Source organism: Mesocricetus auratus, unplaced genomic scaffold (assembly GCF_017639785.1).
Source record: "Mesocricetus auratus isolate SY011 unplaced genomic scaffold, BCM_Maur_2.0 Super-Scaffold_4256, whole genome shotgun sequence".
Taxonomy (NCBI): Eukaryota; Metazoa; Chordata; class Mammalia; order Rodentia; family Cricetidae; genus Mesocricetus; species Mesocricetus auratus.
The window spans coordinates 116,685,743-116,709,725 of NW_024429182.1; the positions used below are offsets into that span (position 1 = coordinate 116,685,743).

At 45.8% G+C, this 23,983-nt stretch overlaps 1 protein-coding gene across 2 annotated transcripts; it reads right to left on the reverse strand.

The window, feature by feature from the left end:
- Nucleotides 1–2,212: 2,212 nt before the first annotated feature.
- On the reverse strand, nt 2,213–23,951 carry Vps33b (VPS33B late endosome and lysosome associated). Of its 2 annotated transcripts, XM_005077802.4 has the most exons (23): nt 23,523–23,951; nt 19,988–20,068; nt 19,609–19,670; nt 17,931–17,980; nt 17,563–17,630; nt 13,731–13,776; nt 10,960–11,054; nt 10,064–10,168; nt 9,600–9,696; nt 9,318–9,395; nt 9,131–9,204; nt 8,030–8,116; nt 7,786–7,876; nt 7,481–7,555; nt 7,238–7,302; nt 7,067–7,121; nt 5,806–5,852; nt 5,292–5,424; nt 4,376–4,449; nt 3,400–3,501; nt 3,152–3,227; nt 2,950–3,066; nt 2,213–2,586 (listed from the first exon to the last, which is right to left on the reverse strand). In XM_005077802.4, the coding sequence occupies exons 1-23, from the start codon at nt 23,616–23,618 to the stop codon at nt 2,507–2,509; spliced, it is 1,854 nt and encodes a 617-aa protein (XP_005077859.1). In that variant the 5' UTR covers nt 23,619–23,951; the 3' UTR covers nt 2,213–2,506. The 2 variants fall into 2 exon arrangements, with proteins under 2 accessions (XP_005077859.1, XP_021087319.1); XM_021231660.2 differs by lacking the exons at nt 17,563–17,630; nt 17,931–17,980; nt 19,609–19,670; nt 19,988–20,068; nt 23,523–23,951 and adding an exon at nt 17,412–17,450.
- Nucleotides 23,952–23,983: the final 32 nt, after the last annotated feature.

Genomic DNA, 23,983 nt, shown 5'->3' on the forward strand with positions numbered 1-23,983 from the left:
CCTTCCATTACCTAAAATCCTGGTGTGGCTGTATCTCTGAAGTTAAGCATGTTGCTAGTCAGGCTACAATTTGTAAGTAAAGCTGAGATGAATTCCTTTTTTGTTACTTTTTTTGGAAATGATTTGTAGAAGTGTAATTGCGAAACACTCCAAGGATGTTGTATGTATTAACCTGTCGTCTCCACCAAGCTTTACTCGGAGTGTCCCTGTTATCCACAACAGTGAATATTAATGAGCTTTTAAACCACTCTGCTCTGTCTATAGGTCCAAAACAAAACACAACCCAACATCATCTTGTTTGGTTTACACTAAATTATAACTGAAATTATCTATTTTCCTATATTGGCCAGCTGTACCGTGTATAAATTCTCATCATGGCCTTTTCCTTTTTATAATTTTACATTTACTGAATTTGTGTCTATGGGAGCAGTCGTGTATGGAGATTTGAGGGCAACTTAGAGGATTCAGTTCTCTCCTTCCACTGGCGGGTCTACAACCCTTTCACATATCCTGCATTTAAGATATGTACATTATGATTCCTAACAGTAGCCAAATTACAGTTATGAAGTAGCAATGAAATAACTTTATGGCTGGGGTCACCACGACATGAGAAAGTGTAAAGGTTTTAACACTAGGAAGGTTGCGAATCACTGCTGTAGGAGCTCCATTCAGGTCGTTAGGCACTATTAATTACTGAGCCACCTCCCTAGGCCGTCGTTTGCTTCTTTCATTAAAAGTAAACACAGCAGGACTAGGTATGATGGTACATGTCTTTGATGTCAGTACTCATGCAAAGGCACACAGATGTCTGTGAGTTAGAGGCCACTCTGGTCTGCCTAGATTCTAAGACAGCCAAGTAAGATAGGCTCTAAGCCAACAAATAAAACTTTGTTTCACCTCTGGAACCAATGTTTTTTTTTTTCCCCATGGGTTGTTTGTTGTTTGGGTTTTCAACATAGGGTTTCTCTGTGTAATGGTCCTGGAACTTGCTTTGTAGACCAGGTTGGATTCAAACTCGCACAGATCTGCCTGCTTTTGCCTCTTGACTGCTGGGTATTACAGAAGTATGCCACCACCCAGCCTAGAACCATATTTACTGTTGATTTATGGTTTGCTTGTTTGTTTTTTGAGTGCTGGGATTAAAGGCTTGTACTACTAAGTGCTACAAAGCCTGGCCTTGTTTTGTTTTTCTGAGACAACGTCTCATTCTGTAGCCCAGGATGGTATGAAACTCACTACGTAGCTCAAGCTGATCTTGAACTTGTGAGTGATCCTTATGCCTCAGCCTCTCAAGTGCTGGGATTATAGAAAGCCACCACACCTGGGCATCAGAAAGATGGGTTTTGTTGTTGTTGTTTTTGTTTGCTTGTTTTGTTTTTTCGAGACAGGGTTTCTCTGTGGTTTTGGAGGCTGTCCTGGAACTCACTCTATAGACCAGGCTGGTCTTGAACTTACAGAGATCTGACTGCCTCTGCTTCCCAAGTGCTGGGATTAAAGGCGTGCGCCACCACACCTGGCTCAGAAAGATGTTTTTCTTACTTTCAGAAAAACATTTTATTTACTAGGCACAGTAATACAAACCTGTCGTCAGAACACTTGGGAGGCAGGAAGATCACCGCAAGTTCAAGTCCAGCCTGGTTTATATAGGTCTAGGCTAGCCAGTGACCATGTCTTAAAAAAGTAACAAACAAAACAAGACAAAAAAGAGTGTCTCTTTAAGTTAGAGCAATAACAGATTTGTTTTCAGATAGTGTAATGAACCATATAATTTTAGAATGGAAAGGTATTTGTTGACCACTGAAACAACCCTCCTCCTTTTTTTTTATATGAAACATACTGATTCTTTTTTTTTTTTTTTTTTTTTTTTTTTGGTTTTTTCGACACAGGGTTTCTCTGTGGCTTTGGAGGCTGTCCTGGAACTAGCTCTTGTAGACCAGGCTGGCCTCGAACTCACAGAGATCCGCCTGCCTCTGCCTCCCGAGTGCTGGGATTAAAGGCGTGCGCCACCAACGCCCAGCTAATACTGATTCTTTTAATATGATATTGTACCCTCCTCCTTTTACACTTGAGGAAACTCTGGTGCAGGGCATGCCAGCTGACTGTTACTAGGAAGAACTGAGGTAGGCCCAGAGTCCAGGCCATGAAGCCTATGAAGCCCTTAGGACAGCCAACTGTGTAAAGAAGGGAGTGTGTGTTTAGAACTACAAAGATGTTGCATTTGAGAACAGTGGTTTTATTTACAATAATAATCAAACAAGATTTAGCAAAGGATATCTCTCCCTGCATATCTTAGAAGCATGGGCAATATACTTTATAAACAAAAGAATATCCTGGGAGAAAGAACGTGAATTCTCTCCTCAGACATGTCCTCCAAAACTCAAATTAGTTTCAAAGCCCCTATCTCTGAGAAGTATAGCTGAGGGATTCTTCAAGCAGATGGAGGTCAAACACCAGCATCCCACTGAGGTCCACAATCAGAATGACTTCGACACGGGCCAAGAAACCTTCAGGCTTTCACCTCACTCATGGCTTCCATGAGGCGAGCACTGTTTGTAATGGCTGTTGTCAGAAAGATGAATCTGTACCCTAAGAGTCAAGACAAGCAGTGACTAAAAACACATCTTGGGTCCCAAAAGAGCAAGCCCTGACTAAAGACACATCTTGGGTCCCAAAAGAGCAAGCCCGCCAGTTCCACAGTGCCCCAGGATCAGAATGTAGGTTTTACAGGGAATGAAACACTCTGGTTCCAGCAAGTGGGGAGAAAAACAGAAGATGAAAGCATCAGTAGCAGTCTCTTGGGCATTATGGGTGTGGGTTCCCCCCACCCTGCTGCAGCAGCCCAAAGCAAGGCTATGCAAGAGGTACCACAGCCAGAAGGAAAGCCTTCCTGCGCAGGGCATGGGTTCCCCAGGACCCACACATCCCTGCTCTTACTTTCTGTTCTCTTACCTCTCTCTCTGCCCAGAAACCGCAGGGCTGATATCTCTGAGAATGTGCAGCCCCCCAAGAACACCACCAAGATGAGGCGCAGGGACTCGCTGGAGGCCTTGTCTTCCTTAGTCATGTCTGTGAAGAGCAGAGTAGACTTCCGCCATCACTCACACACTAGCCACCCCCTTCTATACCCTGCACCTCTAGCAAGGCCACATACCTGTGAATGCGAACTCACTGCAGTTTAGCAGCCGAATCACCTCATCAAGGCCCTGCCAGCTCCGTCGCTCCAGCACCTAGCAAGGTGTAAACCCTGGTTTCAAGTCTTCAGATAGAAAGTTTAGCAAAGGAAAGGAATAGCAGCAAGACTCATGTTTCTTCTTTGAGAAGGGAAAGTTGGGAGCGGTGAAGGATCAAGAGGAAGCGTAAAGAATGAGATAGGAATAAAGCGAAAGGATTCTTTCTCACCTGCTCAATGATTCGGCAGCTCAGAGGCACATAGGCCCCACTGAATACATAAGCCATGTCTCGGGGGACTTTCAGGTCATACTCCCCATCTACACGTGGGATCTAGAGAGCAAAGGTCATTAGGCAGGTCACAGCTCAACACTCTAACCTTTTAATGGTCTGATAAAAGTAGCACACCCCAAGTTCGCATTTTAACTAGTGAGAGCCAGCAAAGGTCCTGAAAACAGGGGTCCATAGCCAAGACAACCATTGTATCAAATTCCTGCCTCTTCTCTCTAGGGGTTCCTCTGCTCTCTGTGAAGGAGCTCTTTTCCAGTTCTTTCCTCTAGCCCCTTGACAGGGAGCTGGGAAACCCATACTTCTGAGTGTTCTCTAGCATTCACAGGTGCTATTACATGTTTATTAAATTATATTAAATTATATTACATGTTTATTATTCTTTATGCTTTTTTGTCTTATTATTAAATTAAGCTTGTGCTGTAAAGTTACCAAAGGACTGTCATAAAAATGCAATGTCACGGGGTTGGAGAGATGGCTAGACTAGAAAAACAACACAGAGCCGGGCGTTGGTGGCGCACGCCTTTAATCCCAGCACTCGGGAGGCAGAGGCAGGCGGATCTCTGAGAGTTTGAGACCAGCCTGGTCTACAGAGTGAGTTCCAGGACAGCCTCCAAAGCCACAGAGAAATCCTGTCTCGAAAAACCAAAAAAAAAAAAAAAAAAAAAAAAAAAAGAAAAACAACACAGATGTCATCTCAAATGAGGTGGAAGATGAGGACTGATACCTGAGGTTTCCTCTGATTTCTACATGTGTACTATTGCTATAGCACACATGTATTCACATTCATACACATGAATGCATGCACACACACACACACACACACACACACACACACACGAAAGAAATACAATGGCATACAGGTTAATATGGATTCAAAGGACACTATCAAGAAACAAACAATAAATGTTCCCCATACCAAATTCAGCTTTTTGCTGATGGCACGAAAATTGCTCCTCTTGGCCAGAGAACTGAAGGCGTCAGTGATCTTTCCTGGGGAAGAAATCTGTGCTAGGTTCCATCTATAGATTCCCAGCACTACTGAGGGTAGGAAAGAAGGATGCGCCAACGCCCTGCCCGTCTTTCCTGCCGCTCAAATCACTCCCTACAGTTCCCTGGAACTCGTCAAGACATTCAGCATACCTCTCCTCATCTACTGCATCCCCTACAGAGTATCAGCTGCCCACTCAATGCAGCATACAGGTGAGGTACCAACATCAGAGTAAAATCAGCCTAATGTAGTGAGGGACTGTGAACACGTCAATTTCCCTAAGCTGCAGTTTCTTTAGAAGAAAAACAAGGAAAAAAAGCACCTTCCTCTTAGAAGATTAAGTGAGAACTCATAAGTCAAAGGTCAACACATGCTAAGTGGCAGTTTGAATGTAATTGCCCCCATAATCTCATAGGGAGTGGCACTATTAGGAGGTGTGGCCTTGTTGGAGTGGGTGTGGCCTTGATGAAGGAAGTGTGTCACTGTGGAGGTGGGCTTTGAGGTCTCCTATGCTCAGGATACTGCCAAGTGTCTCAGTCGACTTCCTGTTGCCTGTAAGATTTAGTACTCTCAGCTACCCACCATAATGATAATGGACTGAACCTCTGAAACTGTAAGCAAGCCACCCCAAATAAATGTTTTCCTTTAGAAGAGTTGCTGTGGTCATGGTGTCACTCCACAGCAATAAAAACTCTAACCGAGACAGTATGGACTATGGAAACTGCTCTTACTAGCAGAAACGGCAGCTGCAGTGACATCATCCCTCCCGATCCTCTCTCTCTCAGAGGACTCCTCCAGATGTGAGAAAAGGAACGTTCCCAGGGCTGGGAAGATGGAGGCTCACCTGCAGCCTTGTCAGTCACTAGCTTGCTCATTTTGTTCTCCACTGCTGTGAGGGTGTCCCCCGGAGCCTGCTCTGTTAGAAGCCCAGCTCGACGCAGGTTGGAGAAGGTTAGCAGGTGCTCAGGGCCATAGCTCTAAATGAGATTTGCAAGTCAGTTATTCACTGAGTGCTCACTAAACAACCAGCACTGTTAGTGACGCACAGGGGAGGGTAAGAATTCACAGTTGTTCTCTGCAGAGTCTACTCTGTGTATGGCAATAGAGTATGTGTGTAGCAACAAAAAAGAGGTGGGAAAAGTAGCAGAAACTATTTTTTTGTTTTTCAAAGCAGGGTTGCTCTATGTAGCCCTGGCTGTCCTGGAACTACCTCTATACACAAGGCTGGCCTAGAACTCACAGAGATTCGCCTGCCTCTGCCTCTGTCTCCTGAGTACTGGAATTAAAGGCGTGAGCCACCACTACAGGGCAAATGTAATTTTTAAATGGAAAAGAAGACCATACCCTCCCGGCCTTACCTGCAGATACTGTGTTTTCAGGGATCTGTAATCCTTTGGGATCAAACCTAAGAGTACAGAAAAGGTAAGTACATGAGAAAACAAAGGCCAGTAGAGGACCCAGAAGGGGACAGTCAAACCAATCAAACAACACCAAAACCAAGAGAAAGGATTGTGATGCTCTTGCATAGGTCATAGCTGATTCCAAATGGATGGCTTAATGTGATTTGCTTAGTAAAAGTTGAAGCCCCGTGTCCTGGTCTAAAGAAGAGCTCTGAGCCACAGCATCTGAGGAAGGCATCACCAATCCCATCGAGAATGTGAAAGATGTGTCAGGAGAAAGGCAGGACTTCCTGCACATTCCAGCTTGGCAACAGGTATTGGAAATGATTTACATCTACTGAGAAACAAAAGGAGTGAAAAATTCCAAATGTTTTTTCTCCACAGAGGTATGAAGCTGGGCTTCACACCTACAAGAAGCAGAATGTGTCTCCGGGAAGAGAGCAGAGTGTTGCCACGAGAGGGTACAGAATTGGACTTTATGGAAGTACTGATTTTTTAAAAATCATTTTTCTAGGCTCTAGAGTAAGTTTTGTTTGTTGGTTGGTAAGAATTCATAGTTGTTCTCTGCAGAGTCTAATCTGTGTATGGCAATAGGGAATGTATGTAGCAACAAAAAAGGGGTAGAAAAAGTAGCAGAAACTATTATTTTGTTTTGTTTTTGTTTTTTTTTTTTTTTTGGTTTTTCGAGACAGGGTTTCTCTGTGGCTTTGGAGGCCGTCCTGGAACTCGCTCTGTAGACCAGGCTTTGTTTTGTTTTTCAAAGCAGGGTTGCTCTATGTAGCCCTGGCTGTCCTGGAACTCGCTCTGTAGACCAGGCTGGCCTAGAACTCACCGAGGTCTGCCTGTCTCTGCCTCCCGAGTGCTAGGATTAAAGCTGTGGGCCACCACTACCTGGCTAGAGTAAGCTTTCTCAGGAAACCTGACTGAAGACAGGACAAATGGACTGAGGAGAGAAATGCCACTGCAAACCTAACATGACGGGCATCATGGAGAGGGATGGAGGTGATCCCATTTAGGGCTGAACAGTAAGTTCCCATGGCCTGCTGACGATCCACAACAAGGGAAGTTTCCTTTTAAAGTAAAATTAATTAAATAAATGACAAAAAATAAAATAAAAATAAACAAGCAAACAAAAATCCTGCTTGCTGAAATTTGTCTTTCCAAATCAACCCTTCTGTTCCTGAACCCAGCACTCTAGGCTTTGATCTTTTGGGCTCACCATTCTCAGTGATGGACAAAAGGCACATGAGGCGAAGGCTTTCTATAGGTGACACCTGCATAGGAAGGACAGACACTTCAGGATGCACGTTCTTCTCTTCCTTCTGCTTAGGCAACCCCACCCTAAACCCATCCACAGCCTCCAAGCACACACACACACACACACACACACCTGCCGGTCTATGTGTTCTTCAATGTAGTTGGTGCTCTCTCGGATGTTGAAGCCCTCCAGTAGCGCTGTGAGAGATCAGAAAACAGCCCATTACTGGGGACCAGGTTGGCTAAGATTCGTCTGTCACCTTTTCTCTTTCTCCATCCTTGGGTGGAGCTGAGGGACCCCCAGCATTCTACACAGCCAGCACTGTCAGCTCTGAGGGGTAGGAGCAGAAGAACTGGGTGAGGCTCCTGCACTTACCATGCTCAGTCTTGATTAGCTCCTGGAAGTCCTGCTTAGTTTTCTTCTTCATGATTGATTCACAGGCCCCAATATCTGCAGAAGGGACAAAAAAACTGACTTCCCTGGTTCTAGAAGGATCGTCCTTGATCGCTAGAACAAAAACCTCATAAAGGAAAACCAATAGGCACTTTTTCCTATTTTAAACCAACTGAGACTATCTGCCAAGAGAACAAGAGTCTCCTCCTGGAAGAAGGTAAAGGCCTTCAGCAGCATTCCCCTGGAGGACACACAGTCACCTTCCCTTACCCCAGGCGAGCACTTACGGAGACTCAGCAGGCGATGCTCCTGTTTTAGTCCCTTGAGCTCCTGGGACACGAAGTTCTTCATCTGCTTTATGTCCATGCCTCTCCGGCGCTGTGGAGATGTCCCCACAGGTGAGCAGCCCCTGAGAAGCCTCTGTTTTCCCTTAGCTGCTACCCACCCATAAGCAGACACAGGAGGTATATCACAGGACTAGAGAGGGAACCCTGAAGAAGCCCTACAGAGGAGCAGGGCTTGGAGCCTTACATCATACTGGGCCTGCAAGTTGCGTGCCTTCTGGCTCAAGAAGCCAAAGACATTGGAGAAATGCTCGTTTCGGATCTCGTTGAACACCTGTGAGAGAACAAGACAGGAACCACTTACTATGCCAGAACAATAACAGGCCCCAGCCTGCCTCATGACTATAATAATAGTATAGGAAGTGCTGTACTAGTCAATGTTAATACCAGAGCCGAGCTGGTATTAGAAGGCAGGTATCAGGTTCATCCATTATGTTCTGGATCTGCTCTTTTGGATTACTTGTTTATTTTTAGATTTTGAGACAGTCATATGTAGCTGAGGATGACCATGAACTCATTTCATCTGTTTCCATCTTCCAAAAGATAGAATTACAGGTAGGAACCACCATGACTAGCTTGGGTCTGATTTTTTTTTTTAAAGATTTATTTATTTACTATGAATACAACACCCTGCTTCCATGTATGTCTGCAGGCCAAAAGAGGGCACCAGATCTCATTACAGATGGTTGTGAGCCACCATATGGTTGCTGGGAATTGAACTCAGGACCTCTGGAAGAGCAGTCAGTGCTTTTAACCTCTGAGCCATCTCTCCAGCCCATAATAAGGACTCTTTTTGTTGTTTTGGTTTTGGTTTTGGTTTTTCGAGATAGGGTTTCTCTGTATTGCTTTGGAGGCTGTCCTGGAACTCACTCTGTAGACCAGGATGGCTTTGAACTCACAGAGATCCACCTGCCTCTGCCTCCCAAGTGCTGGAATTAAAGGCATGGGCCACCAACACCCGGGGGTCTGATCTTTTTTTTTTCTTCTTCTTTTTTTTTTTTTGTTTTTTTGAGACAGGGTTTCTCTGTGGCTTTGGAGGCTGTCCTTGAACTAGCTCTTGTAGACCAGGCTGGCCTCGAACTCACAGAGGTCCGCCTGCCTCTGCCTCCCAAGTGCTGGGATTAAAGGCGTGTGCCACCAACGCCCGGCCGGGGGTCTGATCTTGGGTCTGATCTTAATTGACAGGGGGAAACCTCCCAGGAATTCAGCCTCCTGCCCAGGGCTGGGCTCCCCCCCCCCCAAGCCTTGTGTAATGGTAGGTAAATACCCTGTTTACCAGTATCCTCACCTTGTCCTCAGCATTGAGTAGCACCTTCAGGCTCTTGTCAGAGGATGTGACTTCGGGGCCAAAGTCGACACTCCCTTTGAGGGCAGAGGAACAGCAATTAGGAGCTCTACTGGGCCTTCAACTCATTTCTGACCTCTGCTAAGGGTCATTTCCATTTTGTCAAGATGCAGAGGATCATAGCACTTACCACACTTGATTCGGAAGGTGTCATCTACCAAGCCCTCGTAAACCACTTGAGAGCAAAGTGCTGTCACAAAGTCCATGTCTGAAACCAAGATCCCAACAGTAAGGCCCCAGATCCAGTTTTCCATTCAGTTGGCTCAATGTCAGCTCAAGAACTTCCCATAAGCGCCCACACTCACGATCACTATGGAGAGTCCCTAGCTTTCAGGATTCCAACTTTGCCTGCACATTTTCCATGTTCCTGCCTCCTGGGATCCAAAGAGGGAAAGTGCTGGCCAACGTTTACCTCTGTCTAGGAGAAAGATGTGTCCAATCTCTGGTCTTCGACCTTTGGTTTCACTGTCCTCCTCCTCCTCCAGTTTCCTCCACAGATCATATGACATCTACCAGAGCACAAAACAATCTGTTTTGTGTCCAGGTCCTCTAGAAGCCCCATACTTACAGAGGCCAACCCCTTCCACGGCATACTCTGTCTTGTCCCCAAGAAGGAAGTTAACAGCGAGGAATATGAGCCTATTCTCCCATACCACTGGGGAAAATGTTCCCCTGCCCAAGGATAGATTTAGGAATGTGACCTAGAAGCTCTTGCTTCTGTTGACCACACAGATTTTCCTCTTAAGGCAACCATTCTGGGACATAAAAGCTAGGGAATGAATATCCTTTATGCCACAGATGCCTAGGGATGATCTTTGTTGGGTAAAGAAAACAGAAAATGGGCTTTAAGGACAAGAGCTCTGCTCGTACTCTTACCTTGGCGCATCTGCCAATGCCATAGCAGTTAAGAAAGGGTCCATAGAGAGTACTGAGAAGATGCAAGGCCTGAGCCACAGTGTTGATCCAACGCTGATCACCTTCCTGCAGTGACCACAGGCACGCAGACCCATGTCAACCCGTCTGACGCAGTGGAGAATGGTTAGCCCTGGGTGCCCTGGAGTGGGATGGCAGTATCTGGGGAAAGCTGGAGAAGTTCATTTTACGGCCCCTTGTGTTGGGCAACCCTGACAGTCAACCTGATGGAGTGCAAAGCACCGAGAGAGTAGTAAAGCTAGCCCTGGCTATGTGTGTGAGGGTGTCTCCAGAGATAAGACTGCCCTGAGGGGGAACAAACCATCCATGACTGAGTAAGGCCCTAGGCGGAATAAGGGGAACAGACTGAGAAAGCCTGATAGAGCAGGTTCGTGCTCTCTCTCCCTCTCTGTCTGTCTGTCTCTCTGTCTGTCTCTCTCTGTCTGTCTCTCTCTCTGTCTCTGTCTGTCTGTCTCTGTCTCTCTCTCTCTGTGTCTCTGTCTCTCTCTCTGTGTCTCTGTCGTCTCTGTCTCTCTCTCTCTCCCTCTCTCCCTCTCCCTCTCCCCCTGGCCATCATGAGTTGGTCTGCTGTGCCCTCTTCAGACATGATTGGTTGAAACCCCTGACATCAGGAGTGAAAATAATACAAATTTCTTCCTGTAAGAGGCTTTCTCAGGTGTTTGACCACAGCAATGGCTAACAGAGTCCTGACAGAAGTGCTATCCAAAACAACCTGCAGCCTTCAATTGTGAAATCACGTCATTCATGATAAAATACGTGAGTTGGAAAAGGTGTCAATATTCCTCGTCCACTGGGCCCAGTAAATTTCTCAGTACCAAGATTCAAGGGCCCTGCATTACCAGGAAGTAATCCCTGAAAAACTCTGGCAGCTCCATGCTCAGCAGGTCCACATCAAGAGGCAGCAGAGAAAAGGCCCATTCATCACAGCTCACATCTGCGGGGACAGACAGCATCAGCCTTCAGACAGAAGGTACTCAGTTCCAGGCTAAATGAAGGTCCGCTATAGTCCCATGACAAATGTTTGAGTGCCTGCTATATGCCAATTATTACTGTTAGTACTGAAGACTCAGCGTAAGAAACAGTCTGCCTTGTCTAATGCAGTCAGGAAAGGAGAGTGTACGCAATGCAGTGTGGTAAGTGGTGGTTTAAATTAGGGGGTCAAGAGCAAGTGTTGAGAAAACATTCATCTGCACTTATGATCCAGCAAATAATACTGAAATTTTCACCTACATGTGGGACTATATCAAGCACTGGGGAGACAGTGGTGAACAAAATGGGCTCCCTCCCAATCTTCTGGAACTTACGATCTAGTGGTGGACAAATGCAGCAGATTATGATACAATATTTATCATAGTTGTACTCCTAAAAAAGCAGAATAGCAAGCCCTGGGGTTGCAGTGTAGAATGCATGCTTCGCATATATGAGTTCCTGGGTTCTAGTCCCATCATAAAAACTATGAGCACAAATATTCCTTGGGTTAACCACAACTAAAAGTAAAGGATAACTTCCCAGCTTGTCTAGGCTTTAGACTGAGTGCAAAGGCAGCATAAGTAACTCAGTGAAACTTTGACTCAACATAAGAGAGTAATAGAGACATGCCATGATGGTGCACACTGTTAAGCCCAACACGCAAGAGGCAGAGGCAGGCAGATCTCTGAGTTCAAGGCCAGTTAGGGGTACATAGAGAGACACTTGTTTCCAAAAAAAATAAACAAATAAATAAATAAAAAAGAGCCACAACATAGCTGAGTGGTAGAGCACTTGCCTAGCACATGTGAGGCCCTTTATACCATACCCAGTACTTCAGATAAAAATAAAGCCAAACCTGAAGTATAGGCTTCTAAGACCAGCCATGCAGGAAAGTGGGGCAACATTACAAGCTCAAGGACTGCTTGTAAAGTAGTCAAGCACAGGAGAGTTGAGTCTGAGACTCTGTTTAGTTTTACTTATGTACAGCTCCCCTGGCCCTTATAACAATGCGCACACACTCCTCTCCAAACAATCTATCCTCAGAACATCGCAATCTCAGAACCCCTCAAACTTCTACCTGCACTGGACTGTACCTGCTCCCATCTCTGGACAATATTATAGGTTTCTCCTCCCCAGTAACAATCAAATTTACACAGTTTTTCTCAAGTGTATTTCCAATATACCAGGTACAAAGAATAGAAGGGCTGATCTGGCCTCAAGTGGCCTCTTACAGATACTCTCCTCTTTACCATCTTATGCTGATGCATAATTAGGAGTGCATATGATTAAAACTATGGGAAGAGACTTAATGTATGTGACTTAATGTACCAATGAAAAGGAAGAGTCACTCAAACCATGACTCTGTTACCAGCCCTTCCTTCCTTTAGACCCCATAAAAAGAGATCGCAGGCCAGGTGTTGGTGGTGCACACCTTTAATCCCAGCATTGGGAGGCAGAGGCAGAAGAATCCCTGTGAATTTGAGGTCAAGGTATTTATAGTGAGTTCTAGAAGAACTAGGACTATATAGAGACCCTGTCTCAAAAAGAGAAAGAGAGATCACTAGCCTGGGGTCCTGAAATACCCTCACTCATGTATCCTAATGACAATCTTGATGTGTATTTCTTTACAATCTGTACTATCACTTAACTTGATGGGGGATGTCTTTCTGTATGCTGTGAATATGTTTCTCTTCTTGGTCCATGAATAAAGCTGTTTCAGCCAATGGACAGGCAAGATTTAGCCAGGCGGGAAAGGTAGTAGGCAGAGTCAAAGGGATGCCCATGTAGCTACCGGGAAGGTAGGACACCAGACATTCTCCAGTAAGCCAAGACCACGTGGAGATACATAGATTAAAAGAAATGGGCTAATAATTAAGAGAGAGCTAGCCATTAAGAAGACCTGAGCCACTGGCTAAACAATTTATAATTAATATAAGCCTCTGTGTGTTTATGTGGGACTAAACATCTGCAGGACTGGGAGGGACAGAAACGTCGTCCACACTTAACTCCAAATTAAGTTATCTTGCTTCTTTTGCTGATATATGTCAGCGCTTATTTTCAATCCTTTGGCTAAAAGGCCAAGAAAACATGGGAACCCCCTGCCCAGACCCACAAGTAACACAGGAGCTACAGAAGTAAACACCTCCCTAAAGAAGAAACATTAGTGCTTAGAAACTGAGCGCAGTTAGGTGGGGAAATCCTCAGGGTAGAGCACATTCTCACGGGGAGGAAAAGCCAGCACCAAGCCTCAGTGGTTAGAGGGAAACGAGTTAAGGTGAGGCTGAGGGGACAGGAAGGAGTCACACTGTGGAGACGCAGTAGGCGCGATGAGGATCTAGGCCACCCGTTTCTGGTGGCCGTCTTAGAAGCAGCGGCTGGCATTCTTCACTCTAGCCCCAGCCTCCAATGCTGTTCTCTTTGGGTCCTATTCCCAGTCCCAGTCCTAGGAACTTCTCATAGACCAACAGGAGTAACCCAGAGAAGGAGCGGAAGTGAGACCGGGAGCACAGGAGTAACCCAGAGGAGCGGAAGTGAGACCGGGAGCACAGGAGTAACCCAGAGAAGGAGCGGAAGTGAAACCGGGAGCTATTTCTTTCTTCGTGTGCGCCCTCTGCCTTCACTCACATTCAGTCCCTCTCACCTCCATAGATTCCCTCTTCCTCAAGCACCATCTCACATGCGTAAAACTGAAAGAGAAGAGTCCATTAGCGCGTTAGAAATTTGATTAGGAACAACTTTCTTCTGTCCTCCCCTTGTTCTTTCCTGACACTAGATGCGATGGTAATCTTGACTAGCGACAAAGACTGGTAAAGCACCCTGCTAGACGTATCTGTGAGGTGAGGGTGTCTCCGGAGATGGCTAGATCATGCTCTCACCTAGTCAAGAACTTACTCCACCAATGAACTCAGAATTTAAAGAGACTGACAGGTGCACCTGCAGAAGGTGGGGCCTAGTTACAGGAAGTGGGTGAAGCGGGCTATGTGCTTGGAGTGGATTGTGGGACCCTGTTCACGTCCTGTCTCTCTGCTTCCTGGCTACCGTGAGGGAAACAGCTTTAAAGCAATGGAAATAGAGCTGGTGTGATTAAAGGGTAAGCCTTAAATCCCAGCATTTCAGAGGCAGAGGCAGGGGCAGAGGCAGGGGCAGGGGCAGGGGCAGGGGCAGGGGCAGGGGCAGGGGCAGGTGAATCTCGTGTTTGAGGCCAGCCTGGGCTACAGGGCAAGTTCTAGAACGGCCAAGGTGCACAGAGAAAACCTGCCTTGAAAAACAAACAAACAAAACCAAACAGCAACAGCAACAACAAACAAACAAACCAAAACCTATAGAGCTAGTTAACCGTGGACTGGGACCTCTAAAAATCTAGAGCCAAAATAAATCTTTCCCTCTTTAAACTTTCCTAACAGGCTTTCTCTGTCACAGTGGTAAAAATCTGAATCGCATACTGCCACTCAAACGCAGGCCTTAGCGGAGAGTGGTGGTACACATCTGTAGTCCCAGCACTGAGGATGCTAAAGCAGGAAGATTGGGAGTTCAGTGCAGTTTGTGATGAATAGTAAGTTCTAAGCCATCCTAGGCTAATTAGTGACATTATGTCTCAAAAGGAAAAAGGGCCAGCAAGACTAACAACCTGAGTTTTATTCCTAGGCCCATGTTGAAAGGAGAGAACTGACTCCCAAAAGTTGGCCTCTGACCTCTATTCAAGTACCATGGCACTTGCCATCCACATGTACAGAGTGTGAGATACACACACACACACACACACACACACACACACACACACTAAATAAATAATTTTTAAAAACACCTGGGGCCTCCTCACACAAGCTAGGAAACCACTCTACCAGCAAGTTAGACCCTTGGCCCTATTCTTTCCATTTCTCTGGAGTTCCTCTACAGCCAGCATCAGGGTTTGGATGAGGTATGAATACATTCTCTGAGAGCCCATTGTTGAATTAATCTCTGCTGTGAGATATTAAGAGGGTGCAAAGCTAATCTAATTATGGTGTCCAGAGGAAAGTGTTTAGAATTCACTAAGATTAAGTCAGGTCATCAGCGTGGAGGCCCCATGATTGAATACTGGTGGCTTTAAACAGGAGGCAGAGACCAGAGCACACCCATGTGCTCTCTGTCTTTCACCACATGATGGTCTGCATCACTGCCAGATTCTACTGCCAAGACAGCCATCACCAGACATGCCCCTTAGATCCTGAACCTACAGAACACGGACTAAAGTAAGCCTTTATACATTACAGTCTCGGGTAGTTCATGATAGTAACAGAAATAACAGGAGACAATGGTGGGGATATTAATCACAGAATCCACAAGATAGGATACCCAAACTCATCAATTTAGAATGGACAACTAGAGGGCTGGAGAGATGGCTCAGAGGTCCTGAGTTCATTCCCAGCAACCACATGGTGGCTATCAACCATCTATAATGGGATCTGGTGCCCTCTTCTGTCATGCAGGCATACATGCAGACAGAATGCTGTATATATAATAAATGAATAAATGCTTTCAAAAAATGGACCACTAGAACCATCCAGCCCCAAATTTCATTTCTCTTTCATCAGTTTTACCTATGTACTATGCCTTTTCATCTCCCTTAGAAACTGGGAAAACAGTATAAAGGAGTAGGCATTTATCAGTCTTTGAGGGAAAAGCTGTACTGGAACAATTAGGAGGAAAGGCATGTAGGTGTTCCAGAAATCACAGTGGGGGGTTGTATAGGGACACACCCATGAGGACTCTGGACACACAGAGATGTTGAGATTCAGCCATGGAGTCAATGACGTATATACTGTATTTAAATGGGTTGAGGTGGACAGGATGAGACAAACCTGTAATAATCTCAGCATCTTGGGCAGGAATCATAAATTCAAGGCAAGCCTAGGCTACACAGTAAGATCCCATCCCCCAAAATGTCAAGCTTTATCTAAGAAAAAAATATAAAGAGGAATTGGGATAGTAGTGCATGCCTGTAATCCCAGCACTCCAAACTTGGAGGAGGCAGAAGGATCAAGATCCCAAAGTCATCAGCTACATAGCAAGTTCAAGACTAACCAGAATTACACAGTTGCCTAAAAAAGTGTGTGTGTGTGTGTGTATTCCATGAAGAGGTTAAAGGACAAGAGTCTAGGAAAAAAAACAAAAGAGGTACAGAGAACAGAAACAGGGAGAAACACAGAGAAGGAACGCTCACGCAGAGAGGAGCAAGAAACACAGCACCTGTGCTGCTATACAGGGATGTGCGTTGGCAGGGACACACAACAAGGGCAGCAGCTTTTCCAAACACAGAAAGTTATTCAAACTGTTTAGGACTGGGGACACAGTGCAGTAGTGGAGTGACCCCTAACACACCCAAGACCTTGATTAGACTCCCCAGTACCCTATCCCATCCCTGCCCCAACCCCCAGAGAGAGAGAATTATAAAGGAAGATGTCATTTCTTTTTTGTTTGTTGCTGTTGTTGTTTTTCAAGGCAGGATTTCTCTGTGTAGCCTTGGTTGCCCTGAAACTCACTCTGTAGACCAGGCTGGCCTCAAACTCAAAAGATCTGCCTGTCTCTGCCTCCCAAGTGCTGGGATTAAAAGTGTGCACCACCACCACCTGGTCAGAAGTCACTACTTAAAATTCACAATTCCACAGTGCTTTCTTTGGGGGGAGCTTGATGACAAACCCTTTATTTAGTAATCACAGACATGTAAGGAAAAGACAGCATGCCACTGGCCATTTATCCAGTCCTGTTGCATAATAGTTTCCCTGTTGCATAATAGTTTTCGCTGACATTGAAACTCAGTCCTTCAGGGAAACTCTTTAAAACATCAAGCAAACGACAAAAGAGCTTCAGGAAGTCCCTGAAATTGACCAAATTCACTAGGCTCCTCCCTTCCTGAGGGTATATTAGCAATAAAGACTACCATGTCATTATCAGCCAAGCCCACCTTCATGGAAGAAACAGAGACCAACGGAGCCACTTGAAAAGGACACTCTCCAACCTTTTTTGTTGTTGTTGTTAGTTTTTGTTTTTGTTTTGAGACAGGGTTTCTCTGTGGCTTTGGAGGCTGTCCTGGAACTAGCTCTTGTAGACCAGGCTGGTCTCAAACTCAGAGATCCGCTTGCCTCTGCCTCCCAGAGGCAACTCTCCAACCTTTTGAGCTCCCTACAGACTGCAGTACACTCCAGGTTTCTAGATTTTGTGACTGTTACCCATGCCGGGGTGGGCTTTGGTAAAGATGCAGCTGTTTTGGAGCCATTTCTGTTCCTGTAAGTAACCCCTCCCACATTCCTGTAAATAACCGAAATAAAATTCATTGGCTCACCAAGTTGGACTTTGATGTGTCCATACTTCTGTCAGGAGTTCCCCATCTGGGGTGAGTAGATGTTTGTTCATATCTTCCCAGAATAGTCTCCCCAACAAGCCCACCTCCTGGCTCACTCTCATATCCCCTTCCTTTTAGGATCCAAACTCACCTTCTGAGGAGTTAGGATGACTTTATATTTTCTAAATCGGCCCGCCAGTTTATCAGCATTGACAAGATCTATATAGAGAGAAGGAATGCAGCCCAGCAAGCCATGGGCTATCTGTTAGACAAGAAAAAAGGAAACACCTTCTCTCCCCTTCCTGATCCACCCTCCCCACCTTTCCCCACCAAGATCTTGTTTTGTAGCACAGACTAGCCTCAACTTGGATTCTTTCTGCCTTGGTATCCAAAGTGCGGGGATTATAAGTATGCACCACTATCCCCAGAATGACTTTTCTTATCAAAGGGTCCTATGGCCAAGGCCCTCCTGGCTTCACCACCTTTCCCTGCCCCACATAGCACCATGAGCTTACTTACTGGCAATGTAGCGCATATTCTTGATGCGGGGTCTGACCAAGAAGCACAGTCTATGGACGACAAAGAAACAGGAAAGTTAGGAAAAATCATGAAGATGATGACAGAAGCTAAGAAAAAACTAACATGAAAAACAAGCTTTTAATCATTTGCCCTTCTTTGACTAGGCCTACAGATCTCTGAGCTACCATGTGCTATCCACAGAAGCCATTTCTCATGTGTAAGGTGACATGTAACATGTATGTGTCGTACGGTACACTGTGGAGACAGATATAAGTGCCTCATTGACTCTCTATGGTAGATCCAGGAGTTCCTGCTCTTAAACAATTGGTGATCCAATGGGCTGCATATATACTTTTTTTTTTTCAGTCAAGTACTAAATATGCACTGGAATCTGTCATGTACCTTCCACGTATCTAGAGATTTTCCTTTAAGGAAAAGTATACACTACTCAAGTTCAGGAAACATTTAAACCAATCAAAGGGCTGGAGATACAGCACAACAGTAGAGCACTTGCTCAAAATCCTGGTTTGATCTTCAGCACAACAGACTATGACTGCATGACATATGGACAGGACAACACAAAATGACCTGGAAATCTAAAAGAAAATTAACCTGGCCTGGAAGAGCTTCATGGCAGAGAGAGTAGGGCTGGACTGAAGACCTGGTGTTCTTTTTGTTTTGTTTTTTGTTTTTAGAGACAGGATTTCTTTGTGTAGCTTTGGAGGCTGTCCTGGAACTCACTCTGTAGCCCAGGCTGTCCTCAAACTCATAGATCTGCCTGCCTCTGCCTCCTGATTAAAGGCATGTACCACTGCTGCCACCAGGTGAGACATGGTGTTCTTTTTAGGAGTAAAGGACAGAAGAGAATTTTAGGCAGAGTGACTCGAGTGGCACATTCCAAAATATGTGTGGAAGCCCATGTCAACAGAGGCTTGAAAGGACGTATGAATAACAAGATATATGGATAGCATCAAGGCCTTGAATCCTAGGATGCTCAGCTGGACTACATCCAGTAAATAATGTGAAGTCTTGGAAGTGTTTTCCTTTTAACATTTACTTACTTACTTACTTGTGTGTGTACACATGCACTACAGCTTATGGTGTCAAGGTCAGAGGACAACCTGTGGGAGAAGGTTCTTTTCTTCCACTATGTGGGTGGAACTCTGGTTGTGTGGCAGGCATGGTGGCAAATATCTGTACCTACTAAGCCATCTCACTGACCTGGAGACTATCTGGGTATTGTTGCTGTGCATGTGTGATGCAGGCACACACGCAGAAGTCAGAGGACACCTCTGTGAAGTAGATCATCTCCTCCTACCCTTCCATGGGCCCCAGAGACTGGACTCAGATCACTGGGCTTTCCCAGCAAGTGATTTGCCCCCTCCTGAAGCTAAGCCATCTTCCAGCTGCCCCTGCAAGTGTTTGACAGTAGAATAACAATTTTTGGACAAGAAATCATTCTAGTTATAGATAGTAACATGGAGGAGAGAGGGGAGAGGACAGATCGGGAGAAACTTCAGTAAGGAAGACTAATAATCTGCACATGATATTGTCAGTATTCAGGGAACTGGGCCACATCACAGGCACTGTGGTAGACCTCAGGCAAGGACAAAGCAGGGCAAATATACCCCTAGGGACCTCCTCCAGCATGGAGGCCACAAGACTCCCAGACACTCACTGTTCATTGGAGCTGAGGGCCGGCTTGTTCTCCACCTTGTACAGCTTGTCTACTTCATGTTGCTACAAGAGAATCCAACAAGACAATGGGCAGAAGAGTTGGGAAACCCAAGCACAACACGAAGATACTTGAAGGTTTAATCCTTTACCGATAATCATCCCACTAACTATCCCATTCTTCCTTACTGACAACGGAAAAACCAAATGCAAAACCGTAACACAAACCTCACCATCAGCCCCCGGCTGGCCTGCCCGGGTGAGCTGACTTCCCTTTACCCTGTCACTGGCATCACCCTTCAGGAATTGGTTATGATCATCAACCGAAAAAATGCTTAAAGGGGAAAAGAGGGCAGGGACTCCCCTGAGAAAAGGCCTCATACCTTTAGGATGGAGACGTTAGCAATTCGATCCAAAGGGCTCATGAGATCTGCCTCAATGAACAAGTCCTTCTTTCCAGGAAGCTGAGGGAGAGAAGTATAGTTCATCACTCATAGGTCATACGAGCTCCCTCAACTGGGACTTTGTCCAGGCCCTCACTTAACAAAAACCTGGTCTGGAGTTGAAAGCACATGAGACATCTAGCTAGGCATCTCATTTACTGTCTGTACTCACCACTGACACTCAGCTTGGCTCCTTGTCACTAAATTGTGACTCTGATCACTGTCTGTCTTCCCCACTACCTCTTCTCCTCTACCTCCTAACAGTGTCTCATTTCCTACAAAGACAAACTCAACAAAATCCTACCTTGCATGCTGTAAAACCTTTAACTAACTGCTAAATATCTTTTCCGGTGGCATTTTTCTTTCAGTTACTGGATGTGTGACTCAATGATTCAGTGTATGAGCTGCCTGCATGAGGCCCACTTTCAATCACCATCCCTAAGAAAAAGAAAAGCCAGACAGTGCTCACCCTATGCACACCCCACACCTACTGATGATACCCACCGTGGGATTCCAGTACCAACACTCTGGATACTGCTCTCTCATTTGTACAGAAGGTCACAACTAGTTATAGGAAGAAACTCACTGGAAGGTTCCTTTCAACTAGGCTTTGACATATGGGTGGGAGTTGATAGTAACGTTCATAGAATAACCAGCTAGGGACCAGGGAGACAAGGGCCGGTGCAAAGAGGAAGGCTGAGTAAGCAATTCTGGGTTGCTGCATATGGTGCATGATTGCAGCAGCTCTCGGCTGGGGACGCCTGACAATGCCTGGACACATGTTGGGTTATCTGGACGTAGGTGGAGGGCATCTAGTGTAAAAAGGTTAAGAATGCTGCTAAGCTACCCACAATGCACAGGACCAGCAGGCCCTACAACATGGAACATTCAAGAAGTCTGAAGTACCAAGGATTAATAATACTGACGCAGAAGAAATGGTGGGAAACGGTTCGACCAGTTGATTAGGACTGGGATCAGGGCTCCAGTGCCAGTAGGTAGGGAATTTGTGCTTGACCCTTAGAGGAACAGGGGAAACGGAAAACCTTTGCACACTAAAACACAAATCAGCCAGAAATTTTAGAAGCAAGGTGCAACTATGGATAAAATAAATTGAAGACACTAGAAACTGGAGTTAGGAAGTTAGCGGAACAGAACAAGAAACCAAGCATGTAGCAATGAGAATGTGCTTCAGGCTGGGGACAGTGTGAACGTGTGTGCCATATTATATGTACTATGCACGTCAAAGGACAACACTGGAGTTTTCTCCTTTTGCCTTTATGTGGTTTCCAGGGATCTAACTCAGGTCAACAGGGTTGCACATATAAGTGCCTTTACCTACTGAGTCATCTCATTGCCCCACGAGAAATAATCTTCAGGCAGGGTGGCTGTGGTGGCAGTGGTAGTAGCAGCAGTGGCAGCACAGGCGGTGGCACACGCCTTTAATCCCAGCACTCAGGAGGCAGAGGCAGGTGCATCTCTATGAGTTCAAGGTCAACCTCGTCTACAGAACAAGTTCCAGAACCACCAGGGCTACACAAAGGAACCCAGTTTCAGGGAAAAAAAAAATAACAACAAAATAACCCAACAAGGTTATTGACGGATATCAGCAGGGTTAAAACTCCATGTTCTGACATGATAGGAGGCTTTGTTTTTTGTTTGTTTTTTGTTTTTTGTTTTTTGAAACAGGGTTTCTCTGTGTAACAATCCTGGCTGTCCTAGAACTCACTCTGTAGACCAGGCTGGCCTCAAACTCACATAAATCCATCTGCCTCTACCTCCTTGAGTGCTGAGATTAAATACGTGTGCCACCATTGCCTGGTTACAAGTATTTTGTTTTGATACTTTCCTTTGCCTCCCACATTTTCTATATTGTGCAAGGGTTATTTTTAAAGCCATGCATGAGGAAGTATCCACAGGACTCCACAGCCCAGTTGAATGTAAGGGAAACAACAGTCAAGGATGACTTTGGTATATCAGGCCTGAATAACAGTGCTCATTAAAAAAGACGAAAGTCAGGCTGAGGCTATGACTCAGTAGACAAAGGACTTGCTCTGTAAGTGTGAAGAAACCATGTGAATGCCAGGTGGGAGTGGTGGCCCATGTGTAATTCCAGCAGAGAGTGGATCTCTACAGCAAGCTGCCTAGCTAGACTAGCAAGTTCTAGGTTCAGCTGAGAAAGTTTGCCTCGATGAATAAGGTGAAGAGTGTCAACCTTGCCCCCACCATGGACACCTGTATGTACTTATACACATATGCAAACATGCATGCATACATCACACACACACACACACACACACACTATTGCCTGGAGATTAAACTTTGTTTCTCCCTCAACATTTACAACTAATCAATGTCTTTAAATTTATTTTCTTTCACAGTAACTTACAAAGGTATCACAAGTCAGGTGTGCTGGCAAATTCCTGTAATGGCAGCACTTGATAGGCTGAGTCAGAGGAACTGCCAGAGGTCAGCCTGGAATACTCGGTAAGACCCAACGAAACAAAAGCAACCAAACCCCACCACTTGTCTCCCTTCTACTTGCCACCATTCTTTTTCTTGTGGGCTTTTATTACTTCGGTTTAATCAGTGCTTTCCTAACTGGCCTGATGTTCTCCATTTACTCCACTTTACAAATCACTATTGCAAACAGCCAGTATTGCTTCATGCTGCAAATGTGTGTGGGTCTTCAGCCTGCTGGGAGTAATTTTATTTTTCAAGGCAGTTTTCTCCGTGTAGCCCTGTCTGTCCTGGAACTCACTCTGTAGACTGTGTCAGCCTTGAACTCAAGAGATCTGCCTGCCTCTGCCTGGGAATGAATGAATGTACTGGGATTTAAGGTCTGCACAACCATGCCTGGCTGTGTAACTTTCTTCAGATCGGTGCAGCAGGTAAAACCTAGGACTGTGCATAGGCAATTGTCAAACCACCGCACTGTAGTCCAAGCCCCTACAGTGCAACCGTTGATATATCTCTCCTGCACGCAGGCTTAGTCCTTCCCTGCTTTCTATTCAGCACTCCCATAGCCTGACACGAACATGCTCTTCCTACTCCAAAAAACAGTGTGTTTATTCTTCAAACTTCAGAGCCCAGGAAACGCCTCCTCAGTTGATGTTGTTATCTATTCTGAACTCCTCAGGAAGTCTAGCAGTCACTTACCACCCGGTACCCTAGGTGTCATAGGGCACCTACTGGAATGTAACTGGTGGCAAAGGTATTTCAACTATATTTCCATCTTCAGAGATGCTTGGCCCAAGTAGGTCTTTCTCTTGCACGGACACTGGCAATTTCCATTTATTCTCTGGCCAGGTCACAAGCAACTCTGACTACTCTTTGATTTTTCCTGTAGAATACCCCATTTTGGACTTGCCAAGGTAGTTCCAAGGAAAATACCAAGGGACTCAGCAAGGAAAAAATCACATCGAGGGCCACATTGTTGACGCAGTAAAGGCGCCAGGCGTGGCAGGCACTGACCTACCTGCTCCAGCAGATAGATGAGCTGGTCTCGAGCCAGCCTCTTGAGCATAGAGAAATCAGGAAGCTCAGGAGCGTCCAGCCGATGGGGAAAAGCCATGGGAGCGGTCACCTGGGCCACCGTCTGAGAGCAGAATGATGTTCTCTGTTCTGAAAAGGCCGGCAATGGCCCAGGGCTTAGCGCAGGCTGGTACCCTGCAAGCCTGGGCTCGGAGACCCAGGACCCCCGAGGGGCCCTCGCTCCTCTGCAGCTCTATAGGGATGAATGATGACCACCCGGCCAGACGTCAAGGGGCTCTCCTGGTTAGACCTGCAGTCACCCGGCCCCGCCCAACTCCACTGTGCCTGTCAGCAGGATCCCCAAATACATCCGCACAATCCACAGCGAACCGGGAGAACCCCGCCTCCAACCCAGAGCAAAGCGACTTCCTAGACCTCCCGGAAGTCCGGTTCTGCAGGCGCTTA